Raw genomic sequence first — 18,564 nt, forward strand, 5'->3', positions numbered from 1 at the left:
AAACCATGCAACTGACCAATTCTCTCTCTCTCTCACACACACACACACACACACACACACACACACACACACACCAAGGGAGAGAAAGGCATTACACCCTTGAGGCGTGTGGGTTCAGTGCCTTGCCTAAAGTTACTTAAACCGAGCTGAAGAAGCTGACAAGAATCTTTCCAGTCCCAATTTTCCATTACAAAAAGAAATAAAACCTCTCAGTGGAATTTGGACCTTCAACCCTGCTGCCACAAACCAAGTCCTTGTGGACCGAGCTACCGGTACCCCCATAAATGTTTCATGATTATCCTTGCATGTGTGTTCTGATTGGCTGGGAGACATCATGTGATTTCACAGAGATGATTTGAGGTCCAGTTTGAATACTAATCGAAGTTGCCGAACGTGGTTCCCTGCATGAAAGATTGAGACACTATTTAAAAATGGAACAGAGGTGCAGTGGAAGTGCAGAAAAGCCAATGATGCATGTCAATATGACCTAACGTGTATTTAAAATAGTACTTCTAATTCCGATTAGGTAGACTGTCATTTGCGGAATATAATCCTTTTTAATTTCCATCGACAAAGTTGGTGTCAAAAGTAAACGTATTCACACAGCAGTCGTAGTAGTCTCTTTAAAATCAAGCTACGTTGTTTTAGTGTCAACATTATGAGCAATTCACTTTTCTTTTACGGCTATGGTAAATGCTTTATCTGGCCTGTTAAATGGATATCACTCTGATAGTATCAATAAACACTGAGCGTGGTTATTTCTTGAAAGCGCAGGCTGGTTTGATGTCGCTCCGGTATCGGAGGTGATCGAACCGTGCAGGTGTACCTAATTTTATGGCTAGCGTGTGTGTGCAAGAATATGAGGCTGGAGAGCCTGTGGTGCAGAGAACAACTATGTAAAGTGTTGACAATGTGACGCGGGGGAAAATGGAGACCCGAGTAAAAGGGAACGTGTGTTGAGGATGGAGACATTTGTTACCCGCTTGTAAAGTGCGCTGCTGCACACAAATCCCATTAGTTTGGAGACGAGCGGCGGCTGATCCCGCTGTCGCCATCACCCACACATCCCTAGGAAATTGAAGCTATAATTCTCAAATCCTCACTTCCCCCTCCTTGATTCACTTATCTCTTCACTCACATATTTGTGGTTTTTTTCCCCCTCCCACGTAACGCGGCTTATTTTTTTATCTTTTGTATTTTGGAATGACTCTGTTTGGTTTGGCCAATGAGCACGAGGTGACCATTTATGTGATGGAGTGTTTATTGGCAACCAAACTGCTGATGTAATCAGGGCGTATGGTCCACAAGCTGACATTGAAAGTCAATTTCAAGAAACCCACAAGCATTCTTTAAACAGTCTGCAATGGGGTCTCTGCTTGTTTTCGGACACATGCTCAGCGGCAATATCTTGTTCCATCACCAGTGGAATCGGACATTGTTGATCATTTTCATATATTGTTCTAGATCGGATGAAATACTGGTGGATATTTGCCGGGGCTCTTCTACCTCCTTAAATTTGCATGGATCCTTCTGAAAATAGGGAGACTGTTTGCTGTAACATTCTCTTAAGTTAAAGTTCAAATTTCAGGCTTTTAGGAACGCTAAAACTCGTGTTTTGTTTTTTTCCCTGTTTTCAACAAATGCCCGTGTTGCTCCATTTTTTCTGTGCTTTGATTGCTTAGCACTTGCTAGTCTCCTATCAACTGATCCAGATCGAATGAAGTGAACTACAGGTGTGAAAGCACCCTAATACAGGTATAAGAAGAGCTGTGGAAAGATTTACCTAATACTTTATCATAATCTCAGATTGTGTTAGCGCAGGCACAACCTTCAGGAAAAACTGCAGATCCTTTACAATGACTCCCTCCAGTCTCTGAATGGACAAAACTGCATTACAAGATTTGTTCCACTGCTTAGCGATTACTTTACTTAATGACACAAACATGTTGTTTTTCAGTGCTCTTGAATTACTATAGATTGCCCATCGGTGTTTAATTCAACAGTACACACACAATAGGATTTAGCAGCCATTGACCGAACCATATTTATTGCATACTTGTCTTAACAACACATTACTGGGAAGGTATAGTGGAGAAGGAGTTGCGCTAATTGATGAGGGGATGAATAAACTCTTCGGACTTGTGTGTATGTGTGTGAGAGAGAGAGAGAGAGAGAGAGAGTGTGTGTGTCCTCCTTTAGGAGGAATAATTACAATACTGTGTAAATGTAAACATTTAGAAAACAATGTTCCCAAGTATCAGGCATCCTGGGGTGGTAGGGGACGTGCGCAGTTCCAGAAACCGCATTTTTGACTTCAGACGAGGAAATGCAATGTAATCTGTTCATATTGGAAAAGATATTTGGACTCAAGCCTCTCTGCTTTGGATGGAAATGAGTGTATATACGGACAGAAGTGGGCACGTCATTCTTCCATCATAAATTCAAGCTTGGAGAGCCCGTCTGTTGTCCTCAGCAACAGACGCTGTCGAGAACGTACTCACTACGTCATATGCAGGGGCAGCACAAGCAGACTCCAGCTAAAAAAATATATCGAAAATATTTCTATCTATCTATCTAGATAGAGCTATATAAATATATCTCTTTATATATGTCTTTATCTATATAGAGATATCTATCTAGCTATCTCTATATAGATATAGATATATAAATATACCTGTATACACTATTCTGGAGAGAGAGAGAGAGAGAGAATCTCTCTCTCTCTCTATACATAAATATACAGTATATATACTGTATGTATATATATATATATATATATATATATATATATATATATATATATATATATATATATATATATACAGATAGATAGATAGATACCTGTAGAGGGAGAGAGAGATAAATAGATGAGTAATTCAGTAAAAATCATTTTCTGCCAAATAGATTTTGTTTGTTGTGCGGACTGCTCCTAAAAGTCAAATGATCAATTCACAAACAAATTAAATCGTACCTTATCGTGGGCCGTCAGCCATCTTTTTTTGTTTACTTTTGACTGGGACATTTTAAGGTCGTCGCTTGAAAGCTGCCAATGAGTTAATGTTTTCCTCTGCCGTGTTGAATGTGACATGAGCAGGGAAGGCTTGTCATTCCGAGGGTGAAACTGCATTGGGTGCTGGTTCAAAAAAGTGACAATGCCTTAACCTTTGTTCCTAAAACGCGTCATTATAGACGACCACAATTTTTTATTGTCCTCTATGTGCCATAAATGTTCTTTAACAATGATACAGTAAGTCTTTTAAACTGAAATTAAAAAATATATTTTTCAAGAAAACTTTGAGAAAGACATCCCAGCCTGAGTAGAAGTACTGTCTACACAAAAACCAAAAGGATTAAATCTTGTCCACATTAAACTAAAACTAAATCATGTTCTGTAAATACAATAAATATGAATAAGCAATATACAAAACTATTGTATTATTAATATCAAAACCAAACATGAGGCATCGACTGGGAGGCAAAAACGGACTTTCTGGGGCCGCAAGCATTTCTGGGACGGGGCGCTCAGGAGTCATTAAGGAGCCTCCGATTTAGGGTGAAGTCCCTTTTCGAACCCACAAATAGAGATACGTAGCTGAAGCTACACCAGTGACGTTGTAATCACTTCACCCACCCCCCCCAAAAAAAACCTCCAAAAGAACGCCATTAGTGTATGTTCACTTGCACACTTGTCATTCATGTAAGAGCTTGTGTGCGTGTGGCATGCGTTTTTGCTTTTAGTGGAGATGTGCAGCTTTTGTAAGCTTTTTCAGTGATGCGCACCTGTTTAATTTAGCCGATTGCTGAAAATGATTGATTGAGTGGATCTATTAAAAGAAAAAAAAAATATTAGAGGAATGGGGCTTCAGTGAGGAGGATTACATCTCTCTCAGTTTGCGAAAAACCTGCTTTAAATCCATGCGAGATTCTCCTTCCGTCAGCTCAAATATTACTTTGTAAGCATATTGTAGCCCCTCCTCAAGTATAAAGTCAAACTGTGTGCTACACACAAATGGATTATTGTGCTAAATTGTACTACCGGTACTTTATTCATCAATTTTCGATCAAAATCAGCAAAGGCCATATTGTCACATGTCTCTCACCGATTATCCTGTGATGTGGCGTGAGTTGGGACTGTTTTTTTTTCCCTCCACGATCTCCTCCAAACTCTGTGAGAGCCGACAACAGTGTTAAACCTGAGCTCGACTGGAGTTGCGCAATTTGCGTAAGAGCAGAAATTTCACCTAAAATTGATGAGATGAATCAATTATAATGCTGCAACCATTATGCAATCTCAGTGAGAAATACCTTTCCCGTATTGAAGTGTTGAAGGTAACCTCATTAGCATTTTAATTTCATCAGGTTTCATCATCAAATCATTCATTATGTATGAAGTGTAAATCCAAACTAACAGTTCAATCTATGATTGCGGCACTTCCCAGCTCCGCCCATGGTCCGGCTGTCCGTCAACGACACGGTGGTGGCGGATCCCGGGCAGGATGTGGTCATCACATGCGAAGTTACCGCAGGTTTCCCGCCGCCGACCGTGATTTGGTCACGTTATCCGGGACCGCTTCCCCTCAGCGCCAAGGTTCGCGGTGCCCAGCTGATTCTGAGAGCCGTCACACCGACCGACGCGGGCTTCTACAACTGTACCGCTGTCAACAATGTGGGCAACCCCGCCCGTAAGAACATCAACGTCGTCGTGAGGAGTGAGTATAATTCATGATATTATTGACATCCAAATTTATTTTATGGTCTTCCAAAGTCCCAAAGATGGTGAACTAGACTTGCCCCGGCACACAAATGAAAATGCACCCGTTTTTATGCTGAGCGCTTGTACGCCTGTGTATGAAAATTAAAATTACAACCCTCTCTTATGAAAGACTGCCCACAACAGTGACGTTAGCACTGACTTTATCCATCCATGCATCCATCCATCCATTTACGGTCCGATCCGCTTTATCCTCACAAGGGTCGCGGGTTGAATGTTGGTTGAACCGTACTGTATTTTTGTTCCTGTTTAAGAGAATGTCAATTAAGTTTTCTTTTCCAATAGTACCGTATTTTCCGCACTAAAAGGCGCACTTAAAAGCCTCCCAATTTCTCACAGCCAAGCTCACAGGGCGCCTTAAAATCCAACGCGCCTTGTGTATGGTCATTACGGTAATATTTCGACCCCAAAATGGCTCCTTGCTCGAGACATGCTGACAACGCAGAGTTCAAACTTAAGGCGATCGGTTACGCAGTTGAACACGGAAATAGAGCAGCGGCAAGAGAGTTCAACGTTAACGAGTCAATGTTATAACTTGCTGTTGGTAAAGTGAACTGTGTCGCTGTGTTATTAAATAAGTTTTACTGTCATCTGATCATTCTGTTGGTGTTTCCTTGAGCGTAGCTCCATCTAGTGGATGCATTGTAGATTGCGTCTTACAATGCGGTACGCCCAAATTATGAAAACAATTACAAAATAGGCCATTCGTTGAAGGTGCGCCTCATAATCAGTGCGCCTTTTAGTGTGGAAAATACGGAATACATTATATTTAAAAAATAATAAAATGAGGCCTCCCTTATTATTATTGAATGTGTATTTCTAATGTCAGCAGTTGATCCCTCATTATGGAAAAGTGGTGAGAATCATGTCAGAATGAGCGGGTTAAGTATTCCTCTTTTGTTCAACCCCCCACCCCCTAACCCCCGACCCCTCAACCACCGTTGATACAGAAGCCCTCCATTGTTTCTCCCCTGCAGCTATTTTTAGTCCCTTTAATCATCTTTATTCACTCCAATTATTTGGAGCGGACTGGAAGCAATTAGCGAGAGTCTCGCCCGTGTTAGCTAACACCGCGGACAATGTATGCTTGATGGCTTTCTCCTGTTAAACCTAATCGGCCTGAACGCGTCATCCCACCAACACAGGTGACAAGGCAGCAAATGAGATATACACTTTTTGCGTGTGTGTGTGTGTGTGTGTGTGTGTGTGCCCATAAGCGTAAGAACAGTGCGAATCTGTACACACACGCACACACTATATTGAGCGTGCGTGCGTAGTAGACTGGCAGTACCGTCTCCAGACAGAGGTGCGTGTTAAACATATGGTCAGTGCCTCACCCGTGACTCTCGCCGGCATCTCCGAGCAGGCTTCAAAGATGCTGAAATCAAACTGGCCTAAACTGCTCGCTGCTTTTTGATCCCTTCAAGGAAGGAAGCACACAACTGTTTTGTATTCAGTGCTGAAATCAGCTGGGGAATGCGTAGCTTTTGAAAGTGAAAATTAAATGTGACACTGTGAGAGTTACTCTTTGTCCTTTATTTTGTTCCTCTCTCGTGGCGACTTTCTGTTTTATTCTATGCAAGGCTCCTTTTATGTCGCACAATTTTCCTTCTTGCCCTCTCACGCTTCCTGCTTTAATAACCTTTTTTCTTCTCTTTTTGTCGCTTTGAGTCATTTTTGCATCATCCGTATGCCTCGAACCATTTGTCCCACATTCTACTTTCGCCTCTAAAGCCTTAAATTCCAAAACTGTATTCCAAAAATTGTAATTCATTCATATGTATTTATTTTTTAAAATATAGTCATCCTTAATCCATCAGTCATTGCTTTATTTGGTTCATATTTTATCATTGCTAAATCTATTTTATTAATCACTGACCCACATACACCTAAACCATTGCGGCGCCCGGAATCCTTATACTGAAAAAAATGACAACTTTTCAGGAAACAAAAATCGCCATCTTGCTTGAGTTCCCATCACCGCTTCATTCAAGTCTTCTTATACCTTGTATTGTTGTGATGTACACCCTCCCATCAGCGCAAACGCCACATGAAATATATGCTCCATCACTAATAACCGATAACTATTGGTTAAAATAGTACAAACACAGAGCCAGCGTCAGCCGTGAACTTCAGAATCCGCGTTCGTGATAAAGATTGGGACAGAAAAACATTTTTATTTTACATTGCCCTAATTCTGCCTTTTCTTTATATTTTGTGAGAAACAGAGTGTTAAATATTTTCCACCCAATGCTCTGAGATTCAATTAGCTTCCATTTAACCAGCCCTCTTCCTTTGTTGACCCAGCCATGAGCAACCTGACCTTCCAGATAACTCCGGATTCCAACAAGGACAGCGAGACCATCCAGATGGGTCGAGACCTCAAGCTGTCGTGTCACGTCGATGCCAACCCTCAGGACAAGGTCAACTACACCTGGTACAAGAACGGCGCGTTGGTCTTCAACACGGATAGTCTGATCTTGCTGCGCAGCGATCCCGATATGGCGCCGGGCACCAGCAGCTTGGAGATTGTGGACATGAAATTCCGAGACTTGGCCACCTATAGCTGTGTGGCAAACTTCCCAGGCAGCAGCGTGCCGGAGCTCCGAGTGGATGTCAACATCTCCCAGAACAGTGGTAAGATTTTTTTTTGGGGGGCTTTTTTCTCCTATCCATCCATGTGTTCTTATTTGCATGACTTGTCAGTTAAAACAGGGGTCCCCACCCGCCGGGCCGTGGACAGAAAGAATACATAACTTACATTCCTTCCATTTTATTCATTTCGGAATCTGAAAGATGTTTTACTGTATTTTGAAAAATTACCGTATTCTCTGTCATATCAGTATGTTACTCTTGACGCAGGTGAATGCGCGCTTCTTGGTCACGTGATAGGTTACCGCATAAAAAAACAAACGTCTTTGAAAGGTTTTTTCGCGAAGGGTAAAAGGCCCAGCCAGGAGACAGAAGAGGAGCCGATGACTTTCAAGAAAGAGAAGGCTACATTTAATAGACGGTATCAGGAGTCCTATTTCAAATACGGCTTTATCTCAACGGGAGATTCACACGCACCAAGCCTACTCTGCATAATAAGCGGCGATGGTGAGTCGTATTTTTCATGCACTTTTTATTTGCAGCGTATCTTATTTTGAAGGCACGTTTAAACGTTACCATAGCGACCAGAGAATATTGCGGTCAGATAGGACGTTCCTCGTGTTATGATTGGTATTTATTATTATGTTTCGAAAATACCACACTTTTCATGCAGGTCATATCATATTATATTGTTGTATCTATCCAGCCTTAAAGGCCGGTCCCTGAAAATATTGTCTGACATGAAACCGGTCCGTGGGGCAAAAAAGTTTGGGGACCTCTGAGTTAAAAGACAAGCTGTCCTAATATCAAGTCATTTCTTCTCTCAAACTTTATGCTAAAAGTTACTAAATGTTGACATCAGCTACCGGTAATTTACATTTTTCTTTGCTGCTGTCATGTTAAAACAATACAATAAACCCGACGCTTGAATTGCACACCAAAATTGAACTCCATTAAAAAAACAAAAAAATATATCTTCATCTATTTCATCATTGGGGTGATTTATTCGGCCAAGTGCCGAGGTATCTTGATGTCTATTACGCGTTTCTTGGGGAAGAGACGGACAGGGCAGCGCTAAACTGCCGATTAAAAAAATAATAATAATAATTGGCTGCGAGTGAGCACATGGGAGAGTGGACTGCTACGGTGTACACCATGAACCACACCCGCGCTTTCCTTTTTGCCCTTTGTCCATCCCATTTTACCAGAATGAATGCCAACAAGTACGTATTTTACTCCTTGTGTAATTAGCCACAATGTTAGCGCTCCAAACTGTACAGCCGTCGCTCTTCACGGTTCCCATGTTGCATTAAAGCGGCGTGAGTGTTCAATAAAATTTGCCTTGTTAACGTCGCTTTCTTTTGTACCTTTTTATTCGCCATCTGCCTCTGTTTTCAAGTTTAACTGTCGGACACCATCTGTGGTTTTTATGTCAACACTCACCTCACAGATCCTAAGCATTGCCTTGCATACTAAGTGCTATGCCATGATGATGTGTTGTTTCGATTAATGTATGTTCGATCTTTTGCATTTTTCCACCTCCTAGTATCTCCCCCAATACTGACGGTCCCTGCAGGAGGTCACGTGGTTAGTGCACGAGAAGGCGGGACAGCAGAGCTGGTGTGCTTGGTGGCGGATGGCAAACCGCGTCCACCGATCTTATGGTCCCGCACCGAAAAGGACCTGCTGATGCCATCTGGGAAGGCTGTGGCGGAGACGCCCGATGGCCGCTTAAAGCTGAGAAACGTAAGCCGCGACATGATGGGCTTTTACCGCTGCCAGACTGCTCCTTACAACGGGCTCAACATCAAACGGCGAGAGGCACAGGTCCAGCTCATTGTGCAATGTGAGTGTTGAAGTGAATATTTTCGCCCAAGAAATCCATTTTTCTACCTCTGCAACGGGAACACTTGTACCACGTTGGGCCTGTTCAACTTGTCTAGTCCTGGGAAACGTTTGGTCCGATGATAAAGATGAGTGAAGAGAAAGCCAGGAGTCAACATTTTTCTCACATTGTTCCAGACTAGTCTAGTAAAGTACAAGTGCAAACACAACCATACACCTCTGAAGTAGTGACTGATATCATACATGTGAGTAGACTTCAAAAACTAGATCTCAAAAACCTCTGAGAAAAAGAATGTAAAAAGATGAAAAAGTAAAATGACATGAATTTATTTGGCACCCCATCTGAGTTTCCACCCATCAGAGGAACAGAATTCCCGCCATTCCTTTGTTATTGTTTTATTGTCCTTTAATTATATCAGTCGGCTAGATGCTAGGTGCTTTTACTGAAGTAGTCTAGATTTTAGGTTCATGTGCCCTTCATTGAAACCCCCCCCAAAAAAAGATTCAATATTATTTTTGTAATCGAGGCAGCCAAGATATACTGTAAATGATGTAGCCGGAACAGAATGAAGCAGTTTAAATTACTGGATTCCATTGTGCTCCCTTCGTCCGCAAGGATTTACAGGGCTTGCTAATGCAAGCCGGGCGGAAGGGCAACACTGTGTGAGCCCTGCTGTCCACACTGGCCAAGTCTGATTAATGGACCAGGTGGCCACCCCATTCTTGGTGCAGAGAGACGAGACACATGGATAGACCAGCAAGCGCGTGTGAACGAAAAACAGGTTTAAGAGCGAGCCTGAAATGGAAAAATGGCATAAGGGGAGGTGAGGGGATGCATAGTGAGGCGCTAACATTAAAAAACAAAAAACAAAAAAAAAGTGTTCTGGTCAGGTTATGGCGATAGATAACACGGTAAGCAAAAAGGGTAGATAGCAATTCAACAGCAGCTCAGGAATGTGTTGGGAAACAGTTCTGTCTCCATTTCACGCCCTCCTTAATTTGTGTCACGTTGTACTGTTTTTTTTTTTGGTTTGTTTGTCCATTTTGGACTGTTATCGATGTGAGGGAAAGATTTTTATGGCAGATGCAATTAAGTATCCATGCAGCCTTGTCAAACTTGCCCCCCGCTCTGTTTTCTTTGCATGTTATTCTTTCCATCCCACCTGGCTGTTCTTCCTCATTGCCATTCTCATCATCATCAATCAACTAACGGAGGGAGGACCCTCTCCCTCGCCCACCCTCTGTCTATCCGGTCCGGTCATTCCGTCTCTGCATCCTTTCGCTCATATTCAATCATCGACTTTGCTCACTTTCACGGCGCATTTTCCCCCATCGTTCGTCTTCCTCATTGTTGCTTTCTCCCTCCCTGTCATCCCTCGTTGCTGCGTTCACACACCACATCCCGCTCTAAATTGATTTTCACTTTGTTTACTGTAAATGTTCGGCACGGTTAGTGTTGCTGTCCCGGGGGACGAATCTATATGCATTCATCGAAACCTCTGTTTGCATTCAGAGTGCTCTTCTGATGAGGTGAAGTATTGTGGCAAGATGCTTGAGAGAATTTGAAAGAGTGAGGCGTCACTGAGGTATCATGACCATATTTGGCTTTTTAAAAGCTATACAAATCCATACAGAAGCACAGTCAACTTTAATACGTGTGTTGCTCTTAAACATGACACCAAAGCCAAAACAGTTACTTGATGCAGAAATCAGACTGTGATTAGGATACAATGATGACATCTTTTCTACAGATCTTAAATACTTTAAACGGGGAAAGGACCTCAGAGCATCATGAGCCACAGTGCAGTGGAAGAATACATGTCGACTCAGATAACTAAATCACAGATTTGATGAAAAATCAGACATCATACTTTCATTGGTCAACATATCTTGGATACAGGATATATTGTCATTGTATTTCACAATAACCAGGGAGGAGCGGTTTAAAATGCACCCAGTCACCAAATGATCCCATTTTGTCCCAAAAGGGCAAAGACACCCTCGTTGGCCCGTGTTAAAAACCAAAAATGTCTCACATAAAGGCCTTCCTGTTCAAAAAAGTCCGACTTCTCACTCCCTCCTCTCCACACTTTACCTTCTCTCAGTGCCCATGACACATGTTCCCAAAGTCAGACATCAGTATGCCTACTGTATGCGCCTCTAAACAGCAGCAGGCTATGTGACCGTAGTCCCACCACCGCATGGTCTTTGCATCGCTCTTCAGACCGTTCTGCTCATTGATTTCACCATTCCAGTCTGTCTATATGGCATAGATTAGACTATAATTACACCTGCATCTGATAAACGTGACTCCTAATGTACTGTAGCAACGCTCCCTCACCCCTGGGACCACGAATACACAATCTCGACGCTGTTAGTAAGGCGGTACTGCCATTAGCAGCGTGTCTATTATGCACACGATTAGCCGGGCGGTGAACTAGCTGTCCGGTGATTTGCGGTGGACTAATTTGCCTGTGTTGTGTCTTCGCTAACCTTGAGGCAACACCAGATTGTCAGTCAATATCCGCAAAGGCAGGCAAGGCTGCAGGCGGGTTAATTGTGGCTTGTTAGGTAGGTTAACAGGACGGAAAGGTTTGTGCTTCTGGGAAATGTTGAAGTTGTCATGGTAATATTGTGCATGTCAGAGAAGTTATTCATGATTTCTGTTTATGTCGTCTTTCCAGCGACATGATGACATACAACTTGTTAACGCAGCCCGATAGGCTGTGTCGTGTCTTCGTCATCCAGTTTGGTCTGATATAGTGTTGAGAACATCCCTCATCCATCCGTTTGTGGATGAGTTGGAGCCAATCACTGCGTGAGGAAGGGTACGCCCTGAAATGTTCGGCAGCCAATCGCAGGGCACATAGAGACAAACAACCTTTCTTACTCACAATCACACCTTGGGACAATTTATATACTAGGGGGTTGCCACCATTTTGGATCACAAGCGCATACTCAGGCATCGGTGTTGACATTTATAAACGACATAAACCGACTAAAAGTTTGTGTACTTTGTTGTCTTGACAGATCCTCCCATTCTGAACCCAGTGTATCAGGACACACGTGCAAGGAACTATCAGATGGTGACCCTCAGGTGTTCTGTCCTCCGCTCCAATCCGTCACGTATCACGGACATCCGCTGGTACCGCAACGGCAACTTCATCCTCATGCCCATGCCGGACCTGAAGGAGACTCCAGAGCTGAGATTCAAACTGGAGCCTACTAACAACGGATCTTATGAGTGCAGAGTCAGCAATAGTGTAGGAACATCCACATGCAGATTTAATGTCTCTGGTAAGAAACCCAAAACTATAATAGACAACAAGGTGGCGTCAAAAGCTCCTAAATTACATTAGCAATGAATTATACCCTTTGCCTGAATCTGAATTTTGCCATGTTTTGTGTTATTCACTGAGGTATTTGTCTCTCAAAGGCCTCCACAGTGTTGGCCGACCAACATTTTCTTTCAATGAAAAATTTGGGAGAACACCGCAAGTGCAAAATGAAGTTTAGTGATGGAATTGGCAAATAAACCGAGAACATTTCTTCTTTTCTCTCAATGCTCTCAAGCGCAACCTTACAGTGCTGAATTCTACTTCGACACGCCCAACCCGGTCAGAATTCTGAAAGCGAACAACTACTCTTACAACCTGCAGTGGACCCAGAAAGACCCCGAGGCCACAGATCGCATCATCGGCTACTGGATTGTTGTCCGGAAGGTAAAGCCAAACGTCATTATGCGCCGAAGGAACCTAAGAAATGTATGGAAAGTTGGCACTTGTTGTTAACACATCACAGTCAGAAATTGTGGGTTTAAATTTATGCTCAGGCCTTTCTCTGTGGTGTCTGCACGTACGCCCTTGCGCTAGCAAGTATCTTTTTTTATGGGTATGCCATCTTTTTTTTTTTAAACAGGACTAAATTTAAGTCATGAGGTCTGCCTGTTTTGTCAAGCACACGGATGCACATCTGTATCTAGCGAAGCGTGCATGCAAAGTAAGCGTGGGCCTTTAAGAGCTCTGGGAGGGCGAGTGAGTGTGTAGTTAATCAATTGGGGACTTAGTCTGAATAAACAATGACACGGTGGACCGCCTCTTCTTTAATTTTTTCTTAATTGCCTCTCTTCCGAGGCTCACGACTTGTCAGTGAGTTTATTTTCATGTGACATCTCTTTCCGATCCAGGGTCCAGCATCTATTTTTTGGAAGGTGATGTTAAGTACAAAACACATACGCAGTAAGGCTCAGTTAAGCGCGCGTTACGAGAGTTGAGAAAACAGAAAACTAATCGAAATGGCTACATGCCTTTTAATCTGAATAATTAACCATTTCTTTCCTTTTTTCTTTCATTTGAGCCCTGAAGACTGCCTTTCTTTGGTGTTTGTGTGTGTCTGCGCTCGTGCATGGATTCCTGCAAACTAGAATATAGACAATGCCAACTTGCATTTGTGCAGCCGAGTAGTTTATTCTACTCCTATTTCAATACCGGAAGGCTGGTCAAATGAAGGAAGGCTACACAGAGAGGAGGAGAATTATCCGTGTCCTTCATTGAGATTCCAATTTCACTGTATTTCATGGGCCTTCCGCTTTTCTCCTCGATGACTGTGCTTTGTGCTCTGATTAGGAAAAAATATGTAATAAACCACACACACATTTAGTCTTGTGAATGCCCACCTCTTCGCCTGCAGCTGTTGATGTATTGAGAATAGTTCACCATTTCTTTTCTTTTTCCGTTGAACTGAGCCCTCAAGACTGCCTCAAAAAAGGCTCATGCACCAAGTAACAGGTGCATAACTTCTGATTTAGTGCGTTTTTTTATATATATGATATAGCAAAAAAAAAAGATAAAATGATGTATATGTTTTGAATAAAATAACTAAGACAAATTCAACCACAAGAAATGTCTTAATTGAAGTTGTTTTGTTTCTGCTCATGAAACAGCACAAGTGGAAAACAACTGTAAATAGCACTGCGGTTTATCCATTTTGTATTTATATTGCACTTAATTGGACGGTGTTTGTTTGTTTTTTCTTCTTCTTTTTGCCTACATTCTTGCTGCTGGAGGCTGTAAATTTCCCCAGTGTGGGACTAATAAAGGATATCTTATCTTATCTTATCTTATCTTAAGTTTGAAATTGGAGTTCTTGTAGGCTGAATTGTGGCCCTTTTGAAGCACATTGGTTGAATTTGAGGCCTTTGGCGTTGTGCTTCTCCTGACTGGGAGCCGCAAGCCTTTGCTTCTGCCATGCTTCATGTCATGTAATTCATGGAATATCAAGGCAAGGCAAGGCAGTTTTATTTGTGCACATTTGACGCAAGGTACGGTAACTTTATTTGCATCACCTGATTAAAAGTATAACTTTTTTTTAAGAACCTGTAGATGAGCCACTTTGAGAATCTTGAATTGGGCCGTGGAGGCTTTTTGTGCAGTCTGCATGTGACTGCATTCCTGAGCCTGTTTGATGGGTGAACTGAATTCAAATATCAATAATGGTTATGTCGGAATGGTGAAACAGTCTTTTGACAGACAAGAAGATGCAAATGAAAGGAAAACATGAAATCTTGACGGACCCTTGAACTATCAACGAGAGGATCAGATCACTGAAAAGTCATACCATATCAATTTCACAAGCCATCTATTTCGGCAACACTTTCTACAGCTCATCCTCTTAACGCCTCAGCGCTCCATCTTTTTAGCACATGCTTGATGATGCGGGGCTCTCGGGGGGGGGGGGGGGGGACACGTTGAGATCGTAATACACCCACACTCATATCAAATGTGGAGCAGACATCTTTACTGTAGAATTGACATACTTTTGAACACCCGCATACAACACACGTGTCGGCTTCTGCTTGTTAGGTTTGTCTGAAGTCTTAAGCACCACAATGACGCAAACGTCCGCTTCTAACTGCGCCCATCTTCGAAAATGTCAAAGAAAGAAAACTGCACCCATGCGCGCAATTAGACTTAGCACTTGGCACCAGACTTGCGCTGGGCACGAAAATAGGGCCTGAATGCGTCACGACTCGTACAGCTGGAGCAGACCTCCCATTATCATATATATGAGAAATTTGAAGAAAAAAAAAAAACGAAAATAAATCACGATGAATTAAAAGTGTGCATTGAATCTGGTAACTGAATAATATTAGGATGTAATCTCGCCCACGATACATTCATTCATTCATTCATTCATTCATCTTCCAAACCGCTTGATGCCCACGATACAGATGTAGTCAAACCTAATCTCTCAAGACTCCACAGCTTCTGGTCCCACATACTCACAAACACAAACCATGACTTCACATACACACGGTTCAGAGCGGCAGACTGCCTGATGTAGTCATGAAAGCGAGCCATTAATAGAGGATGAGAGAAGAATTAACCCCACAGTCTTTATTATTTGAAGAGGCCGTCGCCTCTCGTGTTCTCGATCCATATTTAGCTCACGCGCATAATTCTTTGTTTCCATTGTGCGAAGGCCTCAACAATCTTACACTCTTTTCACACGTAATTTAACTTGTTATCTTCACAAAAGGAAGCGGTGACTCTAATGGAAAGGTTTTGAAATTGAACTGACCGGTGTGTTCCTAGTGAGGAAAAGGAGCTTGTGTCTGCAGATATCATTGCTCTCCCCTGTCGAACAACCGCAGGGCGGTTATTGATCTGGAGCGATGTACGACACGAGATGTACAGTAGATGATGTGGTCAAAGAAAAATAGTCTATGAATTTTTCATATTTTACGCAAGATAGTCAAATTTGCTGATGTAGCTTAATCTAAAATGTCAAACTGATTCTAGAACTTTAGTTAGCCTAAGCACCTATTCGGGTGAACAGGCCTGTTTTTAACTTGTGAAAATTTATAAGGGAATTATACAAATTCTTGCAATAAAACTGATCATTCAAGCGAGAAGCCGATGAATTTTCATAATGTGACTCAAGATGGTGACGCAACATGAATCCAAAATGTCTTTCTCTGTTTCTAATTACCGATCTTATCGTACAGTCATTGTAAACAACTGGGATTGGATGATTGGAACCAGGATTATTCGTACAACTGCGTCATACAGATATTGGCTCTCTCTAGTGTCACAGTTGCCAACATTTGTTTACTTTTTAATGCTGTAAATGTCCCTATTCCTGCAAAAGTCATTGAGCACAGCATATTTCGATCTGCATCTTTTACAGGATGATTAGGACAGACTCAGCTAATTCATTTGATTTTGATGCATTTCCCTTTCATCGCTTTTGAAGATATCGTTTTTCTTCCTAAATGTATGTATGATGTTTTTGTTGTTTTGTTGGAAAAATATCTGGATAATATTGTATTGTAAGTGTCACGGTGCGGGGGTGGTGGAGGACCCCAAAAAGCAGGCAAGAGGGAGGAGCAAAGTGAACTTGACAAACTGTATTAACAAAATGCTGAGAAAACTAAATCCAGAACTAAGTTGCGGAAACAACAACAATCCAAAGTAACAAGCAAAATGCTCAGCTCACCTGAACTATCACTGAGGGAAGGAGCGGGGTGAAGGAAAGCCAACAAAAGGTATTGACATTAGAGTTGTGAATTGGGTATTGTGTCTCCATGAGTCTGTGTCTTAAGTCAACATCCAGCAAGCAAAAATACATTCTCTCATTGCCATTGGGATAACCTCGGTGAGTCGTGAACAGTGGGGGGGGGGGGGGGGCATTGTGGGATCATTGTGAGACGATGCGAGACGGGGGAGGGGGTGTTATGGACAAATTTGACTTGCCGTGATTGCCGTGGATTCCAGATGGGATGTTGAAACTCTACAAAAATGTGACACGGTGGTCACGATGCAGATGAGAAACTACATCTCAAGCTAAGACGTGGTTTTACTTCCCTCCATTGCCTGAGAGTGAGCGCGTGCACTTTCTAGCAATGTTTACGTAATAAACAGGCTCTTTTGCATGTTTTGGTACAAGAGATGGTTTAGTGAATTAGTTGTTGAGAGGACAGTATACAATATTGTGTACTGACCGTCTGCGTTGCACGGTGTCCGTGTTTCATGCCCATGATGTAAAGTCCCTGCACTTTTCATCCGTTTAACCCGTTCATACACACACGCACGCAGACAAACACACACTCTGTTGCATGCATTACCTGATAATGGCACACTGTGGGCGTACCAGCGTGTCATGGTCGAGTGGCTGACCTAAATGCATTAGAGAGAGCTCACTGTCAGGTCTTTAAGTAGCTCGGCTCAGCGTCAGATACGCAGCTAATGGAGTCTTGTCGACGGGGGCGGACTAACACAGCAAAAGCATTGTTAAAACGGTGTCGACAAATTACACACTCAGACCTGATTTGCTTTTACTTTTGCGAGGTAACAGCTGCGCTGAGTTAACAATTTTGCACTTGCCAGTTCGATTCCAATTTATTTGATATCAGATTTACTGACGGTTGGTTATGTCATGTTTCTGTGCTGGACCAAGTGGCGTCTGAGAAGTCAGAATTGAATGAAGCACAATAATACAACCGCTAGCGTTATTTCCTTCTCTTCAGAAATGCAATAAATAACGATAGTTTTATATCTTTATAAAATAGAAAAACTGTTTTTCTTGAAATCAAGAGGAATAAAATAGGATTTTTTTTCATGTGCCCTCAAAAGTAGTAACTTTTTTTTATCCTCATAATTGTGTTTTTTCACCATTTACCGCCAAAATTTGTCAATTTTCTAATAATTCCAATGCATTCCTTTTTTTGGGACAAAAATACGATGAAAATCTTATAAAAACCATCTCCATGCAAGGAAAACGCTTGGAATTGGCGCGTACCCATTTCCCCTTGGTCGTAAAGGTAAATATGAAGGGCAAGCGTTGTCGTAAAATAATACGAAGATATGCTGATCAATACGATACCATTAGTGGTTATCCACAGCACAAAGTACATATCTGTCAAGCTCCAATCAGGAAGCCTGTAATCTCATCCGACTTGAATTGTGTAGATTTGTCATAAATGTCCTGCTTAACCTTGTATCCTCATTAACTTATTAGTTTTGTTTTTTGTTTTTTTTTCCGGAAGGAGCCACCAGTGTACGCTGAGAGATACGAGTGACAGTTATTGATATGTTTACTCCGGGTGCCCCGGTACAAATCTTGAGGTTATAGTACAAGGTATTTTGAAAGAAAGGAATTCAGAAGTAAGCATTATACATCCACAGCAGAGGGGACAAAAGAATAAAGTTATTCAGGCAATTCTGCGGTCTTTTGAATGCATCTTTTATTATATCTGCGTCTCAAGCAGATTTCTTGTACTTGTGATTCTGTTTGCTGTATTTGTGCACTGAGGGAATTCAATTGCGCTCGCCAGTGTCTTTTTTTTTTCCACACCT

General features: G+C 42.1%; 1 protein-coding gene across 3 annotated transcripts in view; it reads left to right on the plus strand.

The window, feature by feature from the left end:
• The window catches only part of mdga1 (MAM domain containing glycosylphosphatidylinositol anchor 1), a 148,641-nt gene that overhangs the window by 100,609 nt on the left and 29,468 nt on the right, over positions 1–18,564 (plus strand). For all 3 annotated transcript variants that reach the window (XM_086107280.1, XM_086107279.1, XM_086107281.1), the window contains 5 exons: positions 4,440–4,709; positions 7,079–7,408; positions 8,910–9,209; positions 12,239–12,505; positions 12,782–12,930. In XM_086107280.1, the coding sequence (XP_085963406.1) occupies positions 4,440–4,709; positions 7,079–7,408; positions 8,910–9,209; positions 12,239–12,505; positions 12,782–12,930 (1,316 nt within the window). The remainder of the gene's footprint in view (positions 1–4,439; positions 4,710–7,078; positions 7,409–8,909; positions 9,210–12,238; positions 12,506–12,781; positions 12,931–18,564) is intronic.

The sequence above is a fragment of the Hippocampus guttulatus genome, chromosome 3 (genome assembly GCF_054856545.1).
Source record: "Hippocampus guttulatus isolate MCC_2025c chromosome 3, RoL_Hgut_1.0, whole genome shotgun sequence".
Lineage (NCBI taxonomy): Eukaryota > Metazoa > Chordata > Actinopteri > Syngnathiformes > Syngnathidae > Hippocampus > Hippocampus guttulatus.